Source organism: Eleutherodactylus coqui, chromosome 8 (genome assembly GCF_035609145.1).
Source record: "Eleutherodactylus coqui strain aEleCoq1 chromosome 8, aEleCoq1.hap1, whole genome shotgun sequence".
NCBI lineage: Eukaryota > Metazoa > Chordata > Amphibia > Anura > Eleutherodactylidae > Eleutherodactylus > Eleutherodactylus coqui.
Window position 1 is genome coordinate 118,752,929 of NC_089844.1, and position 18,530 is coordinate 118,771,458.

The 18,530-nt window shown below is 43.1% G+C and overlaps 1 protein-coding gene across 1 annotated transcript in view; it reads left to right on the forward strand.

Moving 5' to 3' along the window:
- The window catches only part of MAD1L1 (mitotic arrest deficient 1 like 1), a 714,648-nt gene that overhangs the window by 153,484 nt on the left and 542,634 nt on the right, over window positions 1-18,530 (forward strand). Inside the window, exon 11 of the mRNA XM_066576313.1 lies at window positions 2,928-3,072. Within this exon, the coding sequence (XP_066432410.1) occupies window positions 2,928-3,072 (145 nt within the window). The remainder of the gene's footprint in view (window positions 1-2,927; window positions 3,073-18,530) is intronic.

An 18,530-nucleotide genomic window follows, 5' to 3' on the forward strand; every position in this document is an offset into this window, starting at 1 on the left:
CCTTTCTCTTTCCTTTTTGCCTTTCTCTTTCCTTTTTGCCTTTTCCTCTTTCCTTTTTGCCTTTTCCTCTTTCCTTTTTGCCTTTTCCTCTTTCCTTTTTGCCTTTTCCTCTTTCCTTTTTGCCTTTTCCTCTTTCCTTTTTGCCTTTTCCTCTTTCCTTTTTGCCTTTTCCTCTTTCCTTTTTGCCTTTTCCTCTTTCCTTTTTGCCTTTTCCTCTTTCCTTTTTGCCCTTTCCGCTTGTCTTTCTCTCTTTTTTTCCTTTCGTTGACCGCCTATCTTCCACTTTTTTTTCCCATTGCTTTAGTTCTCTGCCTCTTTCCTTTTAGTTTTCCTCTCTCGACCTCACTCTACTTTTGTATTTGGTAACTCTCTCTCTCTATCCCTCCGTCTGTCTGTTCCCATCTCTCTGCCCCGGTCCCTTTAGCTGTCTGTCCCTCATCCCTCCCTTTAGACACCATTGAGGTCTCTTGCTTGGTCTTAATGGGAGCAGGGTACTGATGCCTGATTTCAGTAGACAAAGCATTCTTCTTGCTGATAAAGAGATCATGATAGTTTCAGGTCCTTTCATAAGAAATACATCTGAATAGATCTGTCACTTCGTATGTGTTCAGATAACAAGTGAATGATGGCGCTCAGATTCATATGCCTTTATGTAACATGTTTGTTCCACTGGGGAATTTTTTTTCTTTAATTTCTTTCAAAAATTTTCTTCTTTGTAAACTAATTAAAGCAGCGAGCAGAATCAGTGGTGGAGTTTATGCAATTAAATGATCTGTTTTCATGGCAAGATGTAGAGCCTGAACAGTGAACCTTCCCACCTGAATGTGTCGCTGAAAAGACTCGATTTCACAGCTGCTGATTATAACATTGAACTATAAAGAGTTTGAAATTAAACTGTATCTTAAAATTGCTTTTCAATTTATCAACAGTAACACATTGTTAGTTTAGCTTTGTACTTTTTAATCACTTACGCCCAGAGGACGAGTCACATTGGGCAGTAATGCCACTTAAATATACTATTAGACAGGGCATAGTGATAATTACATTTAACTCCGGAAACGTCATATTTCTAGGCTTCACAGTTAATCCTCCTTTATTGTATAGTTTAGGAAAGCAAAAAAGACTAAATGAAATGGCATGAAGAAATAAGATACCGTATATACTCGAGTATAAGCCGAGTCAATAAGTTTTACCACAAAAAACTGGTAAAACTTACTGACTCGAGTATAAGCCGAGCTATACCGAGTATATACTAGGTAAAAAAAAACAAAAACTCAATGCTCACCTCTCAGCCAGCGTCTGTATCCCCAGCGGTGCAACAAGCTGTTTCAGACTTCTTCCCGACTCAGTTTTCAATTCCCCCGCCATCAACACTGTGTAAGGAAGCGATGTGATTAAATCGAGCGCCAGACAATCACAGCCGGAGTTCGATAAACCAATCAGAGCCATCCAGTGATGTCATTCAGGAGAAGTCTGAAACAGCTTGCCGCATCGCCAGGGAGAGCATCACGCCGGGGACATAGACGCCGGCTGAGAGATGAGTATTGGGTTTGTTTGTTTTTTCCACCTCACTCAAGTATAAGCCTAGGGGGCTTTTTTTAGCACATTTTTTTGAGTATAAACGTTAATTGGATATTTATTTTTTGTTTTGTGTATGTTGTGCAACTTGCGTTCTGTTCACACATCCAGTACATGCTAGTTTCTATTTACAATACTCTGCATGATCTATCAATCAATTTTAGGGCCTGATCATATCTTGTCAAGACCTCCGTCCCCGGGCTCTTTCACAGGTTTCTGTCTGGATAGCTGGTCCTGCTCTGGATCCAATCTGGATGCAGTTTTCATAGGCTTCTATTGCTGAAGACCTTGCAGCTTTGGTCTTCGTTTCAGCAAGAGAAACCAGTGGTTCCCCCCCACCACCCAGGTTTCTGTTTGAATGCTGTTTTCGGCAATCCAGATGGAAACTTCTGACCTGGTGCAAGAGAATTTGACAAGATTTTTACAAGCTGTTGACCACACTGTCGCCCAATGGACCCACTTGACTTATAGTAAAATTAATCTGGATTTTGACTCTAAGAATACCACTGCATGCACTAGTATTCCTGCCATCAACTCTGACAGAGTTGGTTGTGGTAACTCATGTAAATGTTAACATGGTCTTAAAGGGGTATTCCTATGCATATATGGATCCTATCCTGTAGATATGCCATGAAAGTCTTATAGGGACTCTCACTTATTTCTATAACAAGGCCCCTATGACCCTGCCCTGGCTGTATGTGGTAGCCAGTGGTGTTTAGGAGTATAGAAACAGTTGAATGAACCGTGCTACACTTTGGAACTCTGGAACTCTCCTTCACTTCTATGAGAATTACGGAAACAGTGTAGCACAGCCCTACTTGATGGTTTCCATACTGCTGGTCAACCTGAGGTGTATTCACATCATGGCCATGATTGCCTGAGTTGGGAATACTCATTTTTAAGGTTTTTCTGATTAATATAATTTTTTTTTCAGTTGTGGAACTTTTATTTTTTAGTGATTTTTATCTTATGGTTGGAATCTTAAAAGGACATTTACCCCCTAAATATATATAAAAAAGTATTAACAGCCATACAAGTTGTCTCAACTTTCCTTGATACTTGAATTGTAAACCGGTGTAGGTATATAGTAGTGCGGAAGTGAGTGACGTATCGGTGCAACACAAGTGGTTTTACACTGGGCCCATCCAAATGAATGACTGACAGTGTATTACCTGCTCATGCTGGGACCTCCAAAGCAGGTTTCTGTTGGCTTTTGTGTTCAGGCTTATAGAGGTGGTATTAAGCAGTAGATGCCTTTCTTGATGATCATGCTATGTCCCAATTCCTTCTCACATTTTCAGGTAGTAATTGTTTGTTGATAACTAAAAGACTTTTTTGCTTTCTTGTAGCGCCCGGATGCTGGAGAGTTCCCGCCAGAAGCTGCAGGACGAGCTCCTGAAGACTCAGAACAATTTCCTTGAAGAGAAGAAGAAAAGGGAGCAGAACGAAGCGCTGGTGAGACGTCTGCAGAAGAGGGTGCTACTTTTCAGTAAGGTAAGTGCTGCGCTCCAGGAGTATGTGTTTGATATAGGATTGAATGATTGGCAGGGAGAACTTTTTAAATGTTATTGTCTTTTAACTAATATACTTTGACAACAATTTTTGGAAAGGGTAATACCTCTGTGTTTTTAAATCCCCTTTGAGTTTAGTTATGAACAATTCAAAGTTCCTCCCTGAGCTATATCGCACCTTCACAAGTAGAATTGCAAATAAGGGAGATGGAATAATACCTCCACAGTGTCACCTATTGGAAGGCAGCATTCCTTCAAGCCAAAGTTACACTCTTTATACAAGCCTTGTAACAATGACTGGGAATTAAAACCAAAGCCAGACTCCATGTGCAGACAGCTGTTTCAGGGTATTTGCCCTTCATAAGTGTACAGTAGGAGTCTGGCTTTCCAAGTGAGAGGCCTCGGACGGGGGTCAGAAACACTTATCTTTTCTCCTTAGGGAGAGCGCCTAGACGGTGAGTGAGGAAACTCAAAAGGCCATTCATGCTCCTCTGGGTAATATGCAAATAAAGAAGATGGCCAATTTAAATGGGTTACGTAACTGTTTACCCAGTTGCTGAGCTTCATAGTAGAATGTATTGTGATTGGAAAGGTAGCTACAGATTAAACTGTACTACTGTATGTTAAAAACTAATAAACCCTTTTTCGACACATTCCCTTATCTCTAAGGGCTCAGTCACATGGGCGTTTTAACGTCAGATTATTCACGCGTTAAAAACAATCGCACTATATAGAACCAATGCTTTCCAATGGTAGCGGTCACATGTGCGAATTTTACATGCGCATAAAATTCAAACGGACAAAAGATAGAACATATGGGTGGCAATGGATGTGATCACGCGGCTTTTTAAACACACGCAGTGCGGGCTTTTTTTACGCGTAATAAACGAGCATAAAAACTCCCGTGTGACTGAGCCCTAAAGAGGCCGAATTTCCAGCACAGTTTGCCCCATTACTCCTGAGGATACTGTTGGTCTGGTGAAATATGTCGGGAGAAGGAAAGGATGTGACCCTTGGTTTTTAAAGAGGTTGTCTGACTTTAAATATATATATATGAGCTACAAAATCCTGCGATTTTCTGGTGATGGGACAGCGCTACAAAAACGCATGTTTGTGAAACCCATGCTTTTCAATGGGTTCCTTCACATTAGCGATGTTTTCACTGAGGCTATGTTGTGAGGGAAAAAAGAAAGCGTGGCATGCCCTATCTTTCTGCAATGTGCTATTTTTTGTAGTCCATGCTTCCCTATGGAGCCTCCTTGTTTATCGCATCGCATAGCACGAACTTACGATTTTTGTGCTATGCGATGCATTTTTAACATTAGAAGCTTCTATTGACCTCTGCGATAAAAAAAAAGATGCGATTTCATTGCGGGCAGTAGCGATGTGATGCGAGATTATTCTCAAGAAAAGCCATAGCTGATGCTATAAAATCGCAGGAGCTTTAGGTCATCCTGTAAATGTGTGCATCGCTTCATTCACCAACATGGAAGGAAGAAAAAACAGTCCATGTGTTACTGAAAAACTTTAATAAAACTGCCGTCCTCCTAGGCACAGACTCCACTGAAGTGGGGTATGAAAGAAGAATACACGGCTCTTGTATAATGCAATATATTAAAATACACAGTAAATATTCACCTTTCAGTTCCATCAGCTGAGTTGTAAAGTCTTGGCACCACATTAAGAATACACAATAGCATTGTGTTCTGTGTAATTGTGCCCATAAAGTACACAACCTCTGGTTTGTATGTGGCAAATTTCAGAACCAAACAGGGTCAGATGATGGAGCAAAAGCCGTAATGTGCCGAAGTAAGGGCGGGCTCTGATCTCGTGCCGAAGTAAGGGCGGGCTCTGATCTCGTGCCAAAGTAAGGGCGGGCTCTGATCTCGTGCCAAAGTAAGGGCGGGCTCTGATCATTATAGTCAATGGTGTTCGTTTTGGCGCTGTATGGTTCAGTCCTAAGTCAGAGCTGGAAAGCGGAATCCTGGATGTAGGTGTGAAACCACTCTTAATCCACTTCTATATTAATAAATATTTAATTAGGTTTTTTTTTGTTTTTTTTTTTACCCTTGTGTAAACTAGATCTGTGTGAAACAGAACAGTGTTACTGCTGCAATTTGTACATTTCTTATGGCTTTCATTCCCTGTAGCAATGTCTGATAGTTCACCATTCTAGATGCTAGCAGATCTGACATCTTACAGAGTCCAGAATACTTTGATTGCACCATTTGAATCCAGAGCTACAGTGATAATCATTTAGTAACACAGTAATCTTTATAAGACGGCTCTGTACTCGGACATCCAATATACTACAGCGTACAATTATCTGGCCCACAGAGCTCCAATATAATATGGAAGACTGAGCCGGGATAATCAAATCACAAAGCGCGGTTCTGGCAGTTTATTTTGTGTTACCAATTTATACAATTTTTTCGCCTTCATGCTGAAAGTTTACTCCCCTTCCAAGTGAGTTTGTTTAGCCACTGTATATTCCTACATATACTATACTATTATACATAGTATGGTCACATTATCAGAGATACCGCTCTTTCACAGTTTGAGCCTCCCTACATGGAATTTAGACCCGTGACCACGGAGTGCAACATGTAAAATCAAGTGACAAGTTTTCTGTGGATCAGTTTCAGTGTGAATGGGGGGAAAAAAGCCAGCGATCTAAGTGACTTCCAACAAGGCCTGGTCATCGGTGCTATACTAGTCGGGGCCAAGATTTATAGCCTGCTAACCAGTGTGCAAAGTATACTGAGACTGGTGAGATCAAGGAAAACATGCAGTGAAAGGGGATCCAGTGGAGGGAAACAACTCATTGATAAAAGGGGTCAGAGGGGGATGTCAAGAATCATTCTGACAAACAGGTGGTGCACAATCAAGCAGATTGTAGCCAGATACAAGGTTGGTGCTCCATATAATGTGTCTGACTGCACAACTCTTTAGCACAGATGGGCAATAACCGCAGATGACCAGTTCAAGCGCCATTGCTGTTTAAAAGAAACAGGCAAGACTCCAGTGGGCAAAAAAACCACAAAAACTGGATCACTGAGCAGTGGGAAAACCTTTCCTGTTCAGGTGTATCCAGATTTCTGTTGCACCATGCTAATGGGAGGTTAGAATTTGGCACAAGCAGCATGCATTGATGACCCCTTCCTGTCAGCTGTTCAGAGCATGTCAGTACTTCCATCTGATGGGCTGCATCTGCGATATATTTCCTGTCCATATGGGCTGATATTCCTGCAGGACGATTTCTACTGCTAGTGGAATCTACGCCACAGTAAATTACTGCGGTTCTTAAAAAAGGCCAAAGGAGGTCAACACTCTACTAGATACGGAAGGAAAGTTCTAATAAAGTGGCCATTCAGTGTATTATCTGCTATAGTATCTACTATTTCCTTGCCAGCGCCATCTGCAGCCCAGAAAGAACAGAACTACGGCGCTTGCTGTTAGAAATCTGTGCATAAAAGACCGGGACGCAGGAATATAAATCCGTCTGCAATGATGCGTGTAAGGCAGCGGTCTACCGGGGCCTCCTGGAATATGGATCTTTAACCTCTTTAATATTTTGACTCTTCAGTGGATTTTGGGTGACTTTGTGAGCTGTAAATTCATTCTCGTCTTGTGTCGGAATTGCAGAGATGCAGAACAACAAGCTTTCTCCTGTATCCCAGACACATGTTGTATCACAGCAGTTTAGGTAAATGGCAATATACGGGCAGGCCGGCTCTGGAAATGAATAGTGAAATTGCTTGTTATAGTGCTGCACGGTGTCATTTCATCGCTCGGGAAGAAGCGGAGGGAAGAATAATTGAGATACAACTGATTTACATAGCCGCCCGTGGCCCGCTCCATCACAATGAGAGAAGCTCCCACAATAATAAGAATAATCATAGTAATAATAGTATTTCATGGAGTGGAGGTTAATTGTAGGATCTGAGGATTCTCTTATCTCCGGGTGGGTGGTAGACGGCAGATTGTGTCCAGTTATTCTCCGCTTCTTATCCTGTCTGAAAATCTTCTCCTTTATGAATCGGTGATATGAAACTTTTCTGTGATGGTTTAGAGGGAATGTCGCGGTGACCGCAGATGCTTCAATGGGCAATATTGTGGCGGAGCCTAATGACATCACAGTTGTGGAAGAGGTCACGTAGGGTTTTCAGCTCGCTCTCTGTGGGGGTCTTGCTTTCTGGGGTATGTGCTTGTTCTCTGAGTGGCGCTCGTTCTCTGAGGATCTCAGGGTTTCACCCTATAGGGTATTTTGCGCTTATTCTGTCTTGATCTCTGGGGGTCTCAGCGTTTTGCTCTCTAGGAGATCTTGCACTCGCTCTGTCTTGATCTCTGGGGGTCTCGGGGTTTCACCCTCTAGGGGGATCTTGTGCTTGTTCTGTCTTGATCTCTGGGGGTCTCTGGGTTTCGCCCTCTAGGTGGGTCTCGCTGTCTGTGGGGATCTCGCTTTCTGGGCAAGTGCTTGCTCTTAGCGTGGCATTTGTTCTCTGGGGGTCTCAAGGTTTTGTTCTAGGGAATCTATCTTGTGCTCGCTCTGTCTTGATCTCTGGGGGTGTCAGGGTTTCGCCCTCGATGGAGATCTCGCGCTTGTTCTGTCTTGATCTCTGCGTGTCTCAGGGTTTTGCCTTCTAGGGGAATTACGTGCTTGTTCTGTTTTGATCTCTGGTGGTCTCGAAGTTTCGCCCTCTAGCAGGATCTCACTCTTGTTCTGTCTTGATCTGTCGGTGTCAGGCTTTCGCCTTCTAGGGGTTCTGTCTTGATATGTCTGTGTCAGGGTTTCGCCTTCTAGAAGGATCTCGCTCTTGTTCTGTCTTGATCTGTCGGTGTCAGGGTTTCGCCTTCTAGGGGGATTTCGTGCTTGTTCTGTCTTGATCTCTGGGGGTCTCGAAGTTTCGCCCTCTAGGAGGATCTCGCTCTTGTTCTGTCTTGATCTGTCGGTATCAGGGTTTTGCCTTCTAGGGGTATTTCGTGCTCGTTCTGTCTTGATCTCGGGGAGTCTCAGGGTTTTGCTCTCTATGTCCATATAAGCAATGAACTGGCAGCATAGGCGGATGTAAGAAAATACAAAAACCGCTTTATTACCCCATTACATAGAGACGCGACGTTTCAGCCTTGCTGGCCTTCAAGCAAGGCCGAAACGTTGCGTCTCTATGTAATGGGGTAATAAAGTGTTTTTTGTATTTTCTTACATCCACCTATGCTGCCAGTTCATTGCTTATAAGGATCTCTGCGGGTGTCAGGGTTTCACCCTCTAGGGGGATCTTGCCTTCTAGGGGGATTTTGCGCTCGTTCTGTCTTGATCTCTGGGGATCTCGGGGTTTCGCCCTCTAGGAGGATCTAACGCTTGTTCTGTCTTGATCTCTGGGGATCTGGCGCTCATTATTTATTGAGAATTATTGAATGAAAATTATATAAAGTATGTCAGATTCACTTGCAAAAGTAAAGAGCTGTGTACAAGGAGATGACAGAGGCGCCATAACTTAACAATTTTAGAATGCTGATGTCTTTTAGAGGCCGGAGGAATGGACTAGTTTTAGTACCCCATCTCAGTGATTGCACACGGTACACGTAACCCTATGGATTTTAGGGAAGCGAGCATCATGAGCGAAACCTTTCCACTAAGGCAGACTGCGTGCAAGTGATAGATCACAGATCATGGAGTGTGAAGTGTATTACATTTGTCATTCCCTTTCTTAGATGAGGCCTGCTCTAAAATTGTCACTGCTGAGATATTGTGCTTTGTCACTAGTTATCAGAGATATATGGGATAACGGACCCCCTGTGAGTATGAGGAGGAGGGCAGTGACAGCCGCGGGCACTTAGACCAGACACATTACCGTGCCGGCTTCACTTCTCTGTATGTTTTACAGTAGCAGTTTAGTTCTGCTGCATTTGTAGGTTTATGGGGAATGAGTGAACAGACAGTATATCGGTTTATGGAGGACTCAGTCTGTGTGTAATGAAATCTCGATCGCTAGGTCGGTGGCTTGCAATGTCGTTGGAAGGCGCTGAAATGAGCCTTCGTGTAGTATTGTGTTCGGGCAATGTACTCCTCCTACAAGGTGGCATAGCGCCAGGTGAAATGGTGGGCACCTATTTTGTGTGACACTCTATAGAAATAGCCTAAAGTACTGGTCTTCAACCTGTGGCTTTCCAGCTGTTGTAAAACTGTAGCACTTAGTGAGCCATGACAGTCCTCGAGAACAGATAATATAGGTCCTCCCGACAATGATCAGGAAACATTGCATTATATTGGGGGTCTCAAAGGTGTGGAAAGACCCATATAAAATAAAACAGTTGGTCAGACTGTGATCCAGTTTTTCATACAAGCTGTGGCGGAAGGGGGAAACTTGTTAGGCCATGTCACCAAGATGACGGCCATTTTGAATACCTCCATCTTGGATTCAACTCAATTTTTTTTTCTAATTAACAGGTAGATGTGAGATCTATCCAACTGGCAGAGAATTTTACCAGAAAAACAATAGTGTGCTTTATTTTAAGATAACCTTATTCATTAGCATGTTAAGGTTAGCTTCGCAAAGGCGATATCGGGCTGTGAAAAACGGCCCATTATTACCCTCGCCATCCATGTAAAAGCCCCGTGGATGCGAGGTGCTTTTCATATGAAAACAGCCTCGCATCACTTCATGATAGAAGGGAATCCCCCACTGCAGCTGTCACAGCCACGGCAGAGGATAACAGAGTTCTCCCATTGCTTTCAATGGGGCCGACGCTTCTGCCCCTGTCCCCATTGAATAAGGTGTGTTTGCAATGCAAGATCACGCAGCTAGATAGAACATGGTGCGATTAGTTTCTCACATAGCATCCCGGTGCGATGCAGGAAATAAATCACTCATATTTGTGCATCTCAGAACCCACAAATCTTGCACGATTTTCTCGGACATGGGAAGCCGGCCTAACACAGTGATTTTTTTTTTCTATCATTACAGGCCATGCGATGATGAACAAAACACGAGTCATTGGAGATGATTTCAACCAATGCCACCCAAATTGACCTCCCATTGCCCACAGTGCAATCGCCAAACCTCTTGCCAAATTCTGAGAAACCGGTTTTGTGGCCATTAAACCAAAAAATGAAAAACCTTCCGTACAGCGTATTTTGTCTATGCATAAATCTCACCTTTACAAAGTTAAGATGCTGCAACACCTGATGGAGGACGACCCAGACCGGCAGAATATCCAGAATGGGTGACACAACAACTTTAGATAAACCCTCATCTTCCTCATCGGGTGCTGTGCGATGATAAGGCAGATTTGGCAAGAAGTTTGACAGCTCTACTGTGGGTAATGGGAGGCTTTTTTGGGTGGTGCTGGTTGAATTCTTCTACGATGACGCATGTGCTTTGTTCATCTGACATGAGGACAATCTTAACATGTTCTGCTTGACATAACGCCGTTCACATTTGTCTGTAATGAAGACAAAATCACTCTGTCAAAATGAGAATGAATAAAGTTATGTTAAGATTAAGCGCACCGTTCTTTTTGTAGTGAAATTCTCTGCCAACATGATGAATCACACACCTACTTTACTATTGGAAAAATTTGAGTTTAATCCAAGATGGCAGCATTCAAAATGACTGTCATGTTGGTGACATGGCATAACGGGTTTTCCCCTTCCCCTGCAGCTTGTATGGAAAATTGGATCACTATCTGCCAAACCATTTTATAGAGGGCCAAAGGGATGGGTGTGTATGGTTACTACCTGCAGGTCTCCTCCCTCTGATCCGCTGGTTCCGACTCTCATTTTTAACTGTCCAAGATGGCTGTTGCAATTTTCTAACAACCTAATGCACACTGTCCACTGATTGGCCAGTACTGATCACATAAGTAGACTTGTCCAATCGTAGAGTGGGCATAGTCCGTTGGTAGTCTAACATGCTGGGGGAATAAGGCAGTCAGAAGATTGTGGTGGCCATCTTGGATGGCTGAAAACTGACCCGGAACTGGTAGATCGGAGGACTGGCAGAAGAAAACAAATGCAGGTAATAAACTCCCCACCCTCTTTGGTCCTGCATCAGAATTTTATTCAAAAACTGGAGGATTGCTTTAAGTCTTTGTGCTCTTCAACTTCTATGCCCTCTTCCATGTGTAACTGTGGCTTATCCTGTATATGCCCTTCCACCATACTGGTGCAGAAGGGTCTGTAAAAGCCTCCTTTCTAGACAGTTGCCTCATAATAGATAAGCCGTAGAACCGGTGCTGATGGACCGCCTTGCCAGCTCTGTTGGTGGATGTGGTCACATATACAAGTGGAGAGCATGCACTGAAGTTGTCATGTGAGCACAAAAAGCATGGGCCCAAAGGCCATAAAAGTTTTGATTTAATACATTTGCTTCATGTATATACATGTAGCTTCTGTTTCTCACTGCTGAGGGTTTGCTACCATTGATATTAGAGAAGATTTGTGCTGCTTCTGTACTTGTCTCTCAGAGAATTGCCTTGAGTTAGGACTGTGTGGGTTTGATTAGCAGTTGTACGGTCGCCCTTAAATCTTAGATGTAATGATTTTTTTTCTCCAGTGGGGTCTCAAGGTGGCGAGTTAGGTGAACATTGATTAAAGTCGACTGATTGCCTGAAACGATTGTGTTTCTTAGGTGTCTTTCAGACAATCAATACTAATCATATAAGTGACTCGCTGCGGCCCATAGCCGCTGAGCTCCCTGCAACGAAGCATGCCATGATTAAACCGTTCTGTGAATGTCAGGCACTTCTCATGGCTTCTCCTCCTTGCACCAGGCTGATGAGGTCCGCAGCCTTCTGTCTTCTTATATGCTGACAGCCTCCCACTTCCTCATTCAAAATGTGATCAATATATGATGCCGATTTCTAGATAGTGGAGATCTGGCTAAATTTATAGAAGTCATAAATATCAGTTTATCTACTAATGATGCGATGTGCCGTTTTTCCTGTAATCCCTCATGTAGCCACTGGATAGATTTTCTTAATAGTGTCTGAAACAGGAAAACAAAACTTTTTTCTGGTGACTGCTAACTTTTTTTTACAGAGCTACTTTGTTCTAGCAATTACAGCAGTCACAGCACTCAAACCCTCACCAGTCTTACACCAAACATAGGCCGAACATGCATACAAACAACCACAAAGCCAGATGCCAAAATACTTGTCAATATACTGAACTACCAGACAAGTGGAAATATCTAAGTACGTATGATGTATTGGCTTGTATTTTTGGCCAGAACACGTAAGCTCACAAGCTCACGTCAAGGGTCCTCATTGTATTGTGAATTCCTATTCTAGCAAGACATTAAACCACAACAAGGGAACCTGCCTACAAGTCGAGCGATTGTTCCAATAGGGACGGCCCCACACTGGAAACTAAGGGCCTGGCTCACCCTAGATGGTAACAGGCAGGAACACAAGACAAGAGAAATAATTCAACAGGTGTCTGCTCAATTACAAACTCAACAGGTGTCTGCACACCTACATACCTCACCACACAGAAAATCAACTATGCATACAGACACAGAGCAAGACATTGTTCACACCTAATGTCTGAACACCTGTAAACAGACACCGAACAAGTCACTGTCGAAATCAACAAAGAGACACAAGGAATCCCACCCAGAACCTCATGTAAGAAACTTACACAGAAACAGACCATGCATGACTCACAAGAACCCGAGTTCTGAGATGGAAATGGATAAATGGCAAAATGACCAGCACCCTCTAGTAACAGGGGCTGGTATATGCACAGACTGATAGTGATAGTGTGGAGTTCTCCAACCAGCCTATCAGCCAGCCAAATCAACCCCACCTGCAGCAGGGTGGTTTTGGAAACCCATAGAACTACAGGTCCTAGGAGCACAATGCGACGCTGGCTGCTCAGATGAGTCTTTGGGTTCCAGTGAACTGTCTTGGCACAGAAAGCAGCAACCACGTTGTGTTAAGCACATGTTGTGCTGTGATACACATGTAATCAGATAAGCAGCTCCCCTGATAGGTGTTTATTAGCACAGCGGGATTTCACGTGAAACGCCAATCTACTCTTTTGTCTTGCCTCTTTGCAGGGCACACAGTCTCTCTTAATCCACAGGGCACTCACTTGAATAGAACACAGGGCAACAGGTTATGCTCAGAAAAACTTTGGTCTACTTGGCAGTTCTTACAGGGCTCAACTAACCTAGAATGTAGACTTCAAAATAGCCGTATAGGACCTGCTCCCACGTATCTAGGACCTGCTCCCACGTATCTAGGACCTGCTCCCACTTATCTAGGACCTGCTCCCACTTATCTAGGAACTCTTGTAGTTGAGGTTTTGCTTTGGGCTAGCTGTCCCACACAAGGCCACAGTCAGCACAGTTCATTATGTAATGTCTTCATTGTCACTAGGTCCACCAAATTACAGTCACCGCTTACAGTTTAGGTCACACTTATCCAATGCAAGAGTGTGCAGCTCGTTGTGGTCCCATCAAAACCCTCTCACGAGCTCTCTAGATGTAGTACCCCCTTTTTAAAGCATTTTTTTATAGGGGTTGTCTGAGGTTGGATCTTGGTGGCCATTTACTAGGCCCATGGGTGTCTGACCAATGTGACTCCACCAATTGTTAAAAAAAAAGCGCCATGCCACTTTATCTCTTGTCAACATGGCTTAACCCGGGAACAAAACCTTTAGATGCTTCATATTTTTTATTTTACCTATGATTGGGACATTTTTGTGTTTTTTGTTTTTTTATCTATTACTTAGAGATTGCTGAACACAAATCTTAGATTTTTATCGTAATCATATCAAGAAAAGAGAATGAAATCAAACACTGTTTTTTTTCCCCCTCATCTAAAAGCGGAAACTGTTTCACCGCGCACTTAGAAAGCCAAGACTTCCCGAGCGGATTTATTGTTCTTGAATGTGAATACCAGAGTATAGAACAAAAGATTAATAAAAAACTCTGTCTTTCTTCCGTTTGTGCTCAGAATGCAGCCGCTGCGCCTCTCCTCACACTTCTAATATTGGTTTTCTTCTTGTGACAGATAAAACAGTAGGTCTATGAATGCAATTTTTACAGTAATAAGAAAGCGGAATCATTATACATCACGGCTGACCCCGGAGTTAATAGTCTGTGTCAACTTTCAACAAGTTTGAAATTAGAATACCTTCTTGTCATTTCTTCATTTAAGCCTTTTTTTTCCGCTTTGCATGAGAAAATTGTAAAAGAAACATGTTGATAACCCTGAGCTTTGTGCTGCTGGTAATCTATATTGTGATAGGATATTCTAAAACTTTATCAATCATCAGAGACAGTCTGAGATAACTGGGTAGGACTAAAAAAGTTCAGAAAAGTTAGTCTTAAGTCACTCCCTATCCACAGGATAGAAGATTTGTCTAATTGCTGGGGATCTGACTGTTGAGACCCCTTACTAGTTATGAGAATAGTGGTCCAGTGTTGTGTACAGCGCCCACTCACTACACACATTTCCATATCAATGGGGAGTGGTGGCTGGGCACTGCTACTCTGTAAATCTCTATGGGACTGCTGAAGACCAAGAGTGCAGTGCTTGTCAATCTCTCGATCAGCTGACACTCCATTCATATAGGTGGAAGGAAATGGGACCACCTTTGTCATGATTGGTAGGGGTCCCAACAATTGGGGGGTGGGGGCTTAGCCTCTTTCCCATCTGGTCTAGAGATGAATTCAGCCATTCCCAGACAGCTTTCCACAGGCTGTACGGACAACATCCATTTATTTTGTTGGCTTCCTGGGCAACCCCTCTAAGTAAGGTCTAAGTTGCTCCACTTCCTGGAAGAAGATATAGGCTATGCCAAGCCTGAGGAGTCATGAACACTATGGTGATAGACACTGCTGTTTTGAAGTGCTGAGCAGTTTATTTACATGGGCGTTCTTTCTGTGAGTGCAGTCCAATTTTTAATCGGACCGATCTCCTTTAGGAGTAGAACACATTGATTTCAATGGTTCTAATCACACACATGTTTTTCTTTACTCAGACAAATAATCTCATCTAAAACTTAAAATCTGTCCCTTTCTCATGCATCACAATCAAACTGGCCTGCGTGGTTAGGGTCTTAATGAACTGGATGGCCAGGTTTTTGTTTTCTCTCTGTCATCTATGTACCTATTATTCATCTGTCTACAGTGGTCCCTCAAGTTACAGTATTAATTGGTTCTGGGATGACCATTGTAAGCTGAGTACATTATAACTTGAGACAATCTGGCCCGGATTCCGCATTTCGAACCCGGCCTTGGACTTTGGGTCCAAGGCCTCATGTCCACGGGTAGGTCGGATTCCACATGTGGCACCGATTGGCAATGTTGTGTAATACAATAGTTCAGAAAAGAGCTGAGTACGTTATAACTTGAGACAATCTGGCCCGGATTCCGCATTTCGAACCCGCCCTTGGACTTTGGGTCCAAGGTCTCGTGTCCACGGATAGATCGGATTCCGCATGTGGCACCAATTGGCAATGTTGTGTAATACAATAGTTCAGAAAAGAGCTCTGCAACTTTGAAAAATTATGGCATGTCGTGGTAGACTTACCGATGCTGGCTGACAAACAATCGTGGTAGTTATAGAGGGTGCAATTGGTATACTGAAATTCACCCTCCATTTGTCTTAAAGGGAACCAGTCCCATGAGCCTTATAAACTTTAAATTATGGGCTCACTGGAGCTGAAGTGCTGAATCTGGGATGTTGAGTATTGTGCTTTCCTTCCTCATGGTTCCCCACTATCTTCTTCCAAATCCACGGTTGCATGCATTCAGTGGACTATTTGTGCGTGTAACGGTGATAGATAATGCAAGGTTCAGTATATGATGCTCACACTGGCAACACTTTAACGTTTAGTGATAATGCCTCATTATCACTAACTAATGATTGCAACCTCTGGCAGATATGGTAAACCGCTCATGCCATGTAGCAGAGCTGTGTCTGTCAGGCTCATGCCATGTAGCAGAGCTGTGTCTGTCAGGCTCATGCCATGTAGCAGAGCTGTGTCTGTCAGGCTCATGCCATGTAGCGGAGCTGTGTCTGTCTGTCACACGCCCATGTAGCGGAGCTGTGTCTGTCTGTCACACGCCCATGTAGCGGAGCTGTGTCTGTCTGTCACACGCCCATGTAGCAGAGCTGTGTCTGTCTGTCACACGCCCATGTAGCAGAGCTGTGTCTGTCTGTCACACGCCCATGTAGCAGAGCTGTGTCTGTCTGTCACACGCCCATGTAGCAGAGCTGTGTCTGTCTGTCACACGCCCATGTAGCAGAGCTGTGTGTGTGACGTGCATGTAGCAGAGCTGTGTGGCGAATTGCGCCACCAGAAACACTGGTACTATAATTGCCTAATAATTACTAGTCCTCTCCTCACACTGGCACGCTCATCTCACGCTTTCCCTTCCTTGGGAAGTCTCAGTTCCGTGAAAAACTTCATTTGTGCAAATAATTGTTCACTGAGGCATACAAAGATTTGCAAATGCATTTACATTTACGCGCTCTCCCCCCCCCCTCCTTCTTAGACCGACACACCCACACACAATGAGAGAACTAGTCTTGTCATTATGTGCATGTGCTTATGTTGTGCGAGGAATGCATGCTGCTGTGACTTCTTTGCAAGTTAACAAGAAACACCAAGGAAAGCAAGTATAATAGTCCTATTCCCTGCTTCAGTGCCTTTAAGTTCATAACTTTACTTTATGGGGATCGTAGAAGCTAATGTTGTTGTTAGCCTTTTAGTCGTTCATGACCCTCGGGGACTCTAAAAGCTCCCTCCCATGTCTTTTGGTTTTGCACTGCTTCTTTCAGTTGTCTGATATCCATGTCAGTATTAGCTCTGACAGTATTTTTCTAGTGACTCTGCTCACATTACATGGCCAAAATCCGTGAGTCTGAGTCTGTTCATCATGTCCTCCAGTGATAAATCGGGTCTTATTCAATTCAGGACTTCTCTGTTTGTTACTCTCACCGTCCAGGGCATACCTAGCCACGCAGGAGTCATCCATATACACCAGTCCCATGCCCGGATAAATGGGGAGGATTAAGGAAAGACCTGGCGACCTACCCTTGAAAAACTTCGCCTTGAAAACCCTATGAAAGAAGCCAATATTTTCTCTTTAAGTCGTGCAATTCTGTTCATGGATTGGAGACTGCCATGTTGGAGGCATACTTGTATTGACAGAACAGCATGCTGTTCATGCTTGATACCAGCTGCAATGAGAGCTAATGGTCTGCAAAGGTGTCAATATTAATACAATCTTTAGGAGGAGATGGAACATAGCCCCTCTCCCAGAGAGTTACAGAAGTACACATAGAGCTTTATTTGTGCCGGTAATCTATAGTATTGCCATCTTACCTTATCTTGGCCTCTAGCAGTACAGTGGCTTTTGTCATTCATTTCTTTTTCCCTGTAGTGATAATGAGATGACTCTGTCCCATGCTATACAGTAAAGCTGCAGAAAAAAGGAAATGTACATATAGTGTATTTTTAGAAACCCGTGGTAAAACTGAAATTGTTCAGTTTTTCGTCGTTCTTCACATAAAAATAATAAAAATATAAAAAAATGTATATATTAATCTGATTGATCTGTTATTTTCTGATGATACAACCTGTTTAAATCCAAACCAAAATTTCCTCTGTCGTATAGAAAAGTCCTCTGTCGTCTTTGATCCGTAAATTCGATTAGTGTAATATTTGCTTAATTATGTAATTGTTTAAGAGCTTTTTACAGTCTGCAATTCACAACCTGAAATGTGCGTTCAATTGCATTGTCTCTTACTCTCCGAAAGAGGATAATTAAAATATTGCTGCTATATTAAGCAAATGGAAATTGCTCTCTAACGGTTTTTCCCCGTATCGTCCTCCAATACAAATTGCAAGTAGATTTTCTAGTTTCTGAAGTGTCTGAAATGCAAACATTGGAAAGAAAATGATAGCACACTTTACAATCAAAGTGAATGGGATCTCCACTTGAATTGTTTTTGTTGAGATGCATTGATCTTGTTTCGCCGAGTTGGGCACAAGCCGTGATTACATACATATCCTAGGGCTCGGTAAAATAAGCAAGACATTTCCAGAATTTTTTTTGTCTTGCAAATTTATGATAACACAAAAGAAATGCTCAACTGATTATTGTTCTTTTCAGAGCAAACTCATCACTTAGGACAGAGGAGAAGAAAACTGCTGCAAAACGAGGGACGAGCAATGCTGTAACGATGAATTAAACACTTGATGAGTTGGGTTGTTTTGGTCGCACTCTTATAAGCAATTTAACCCTTTCCAATCCATTTATTTTTTCTCACCCATTCTCCCCAGCTCCAAACAAAAAGGAGCTGGGGAGAATGGGTGAGAAAAAATACATTTCCCTGCACCCTCCTGAACTGACAGAGTTCAGGAGGGTGCAGGTGCTCACTGCACTATGGGGGATCCTGCTTACCTGTCCGGCGTCTTCC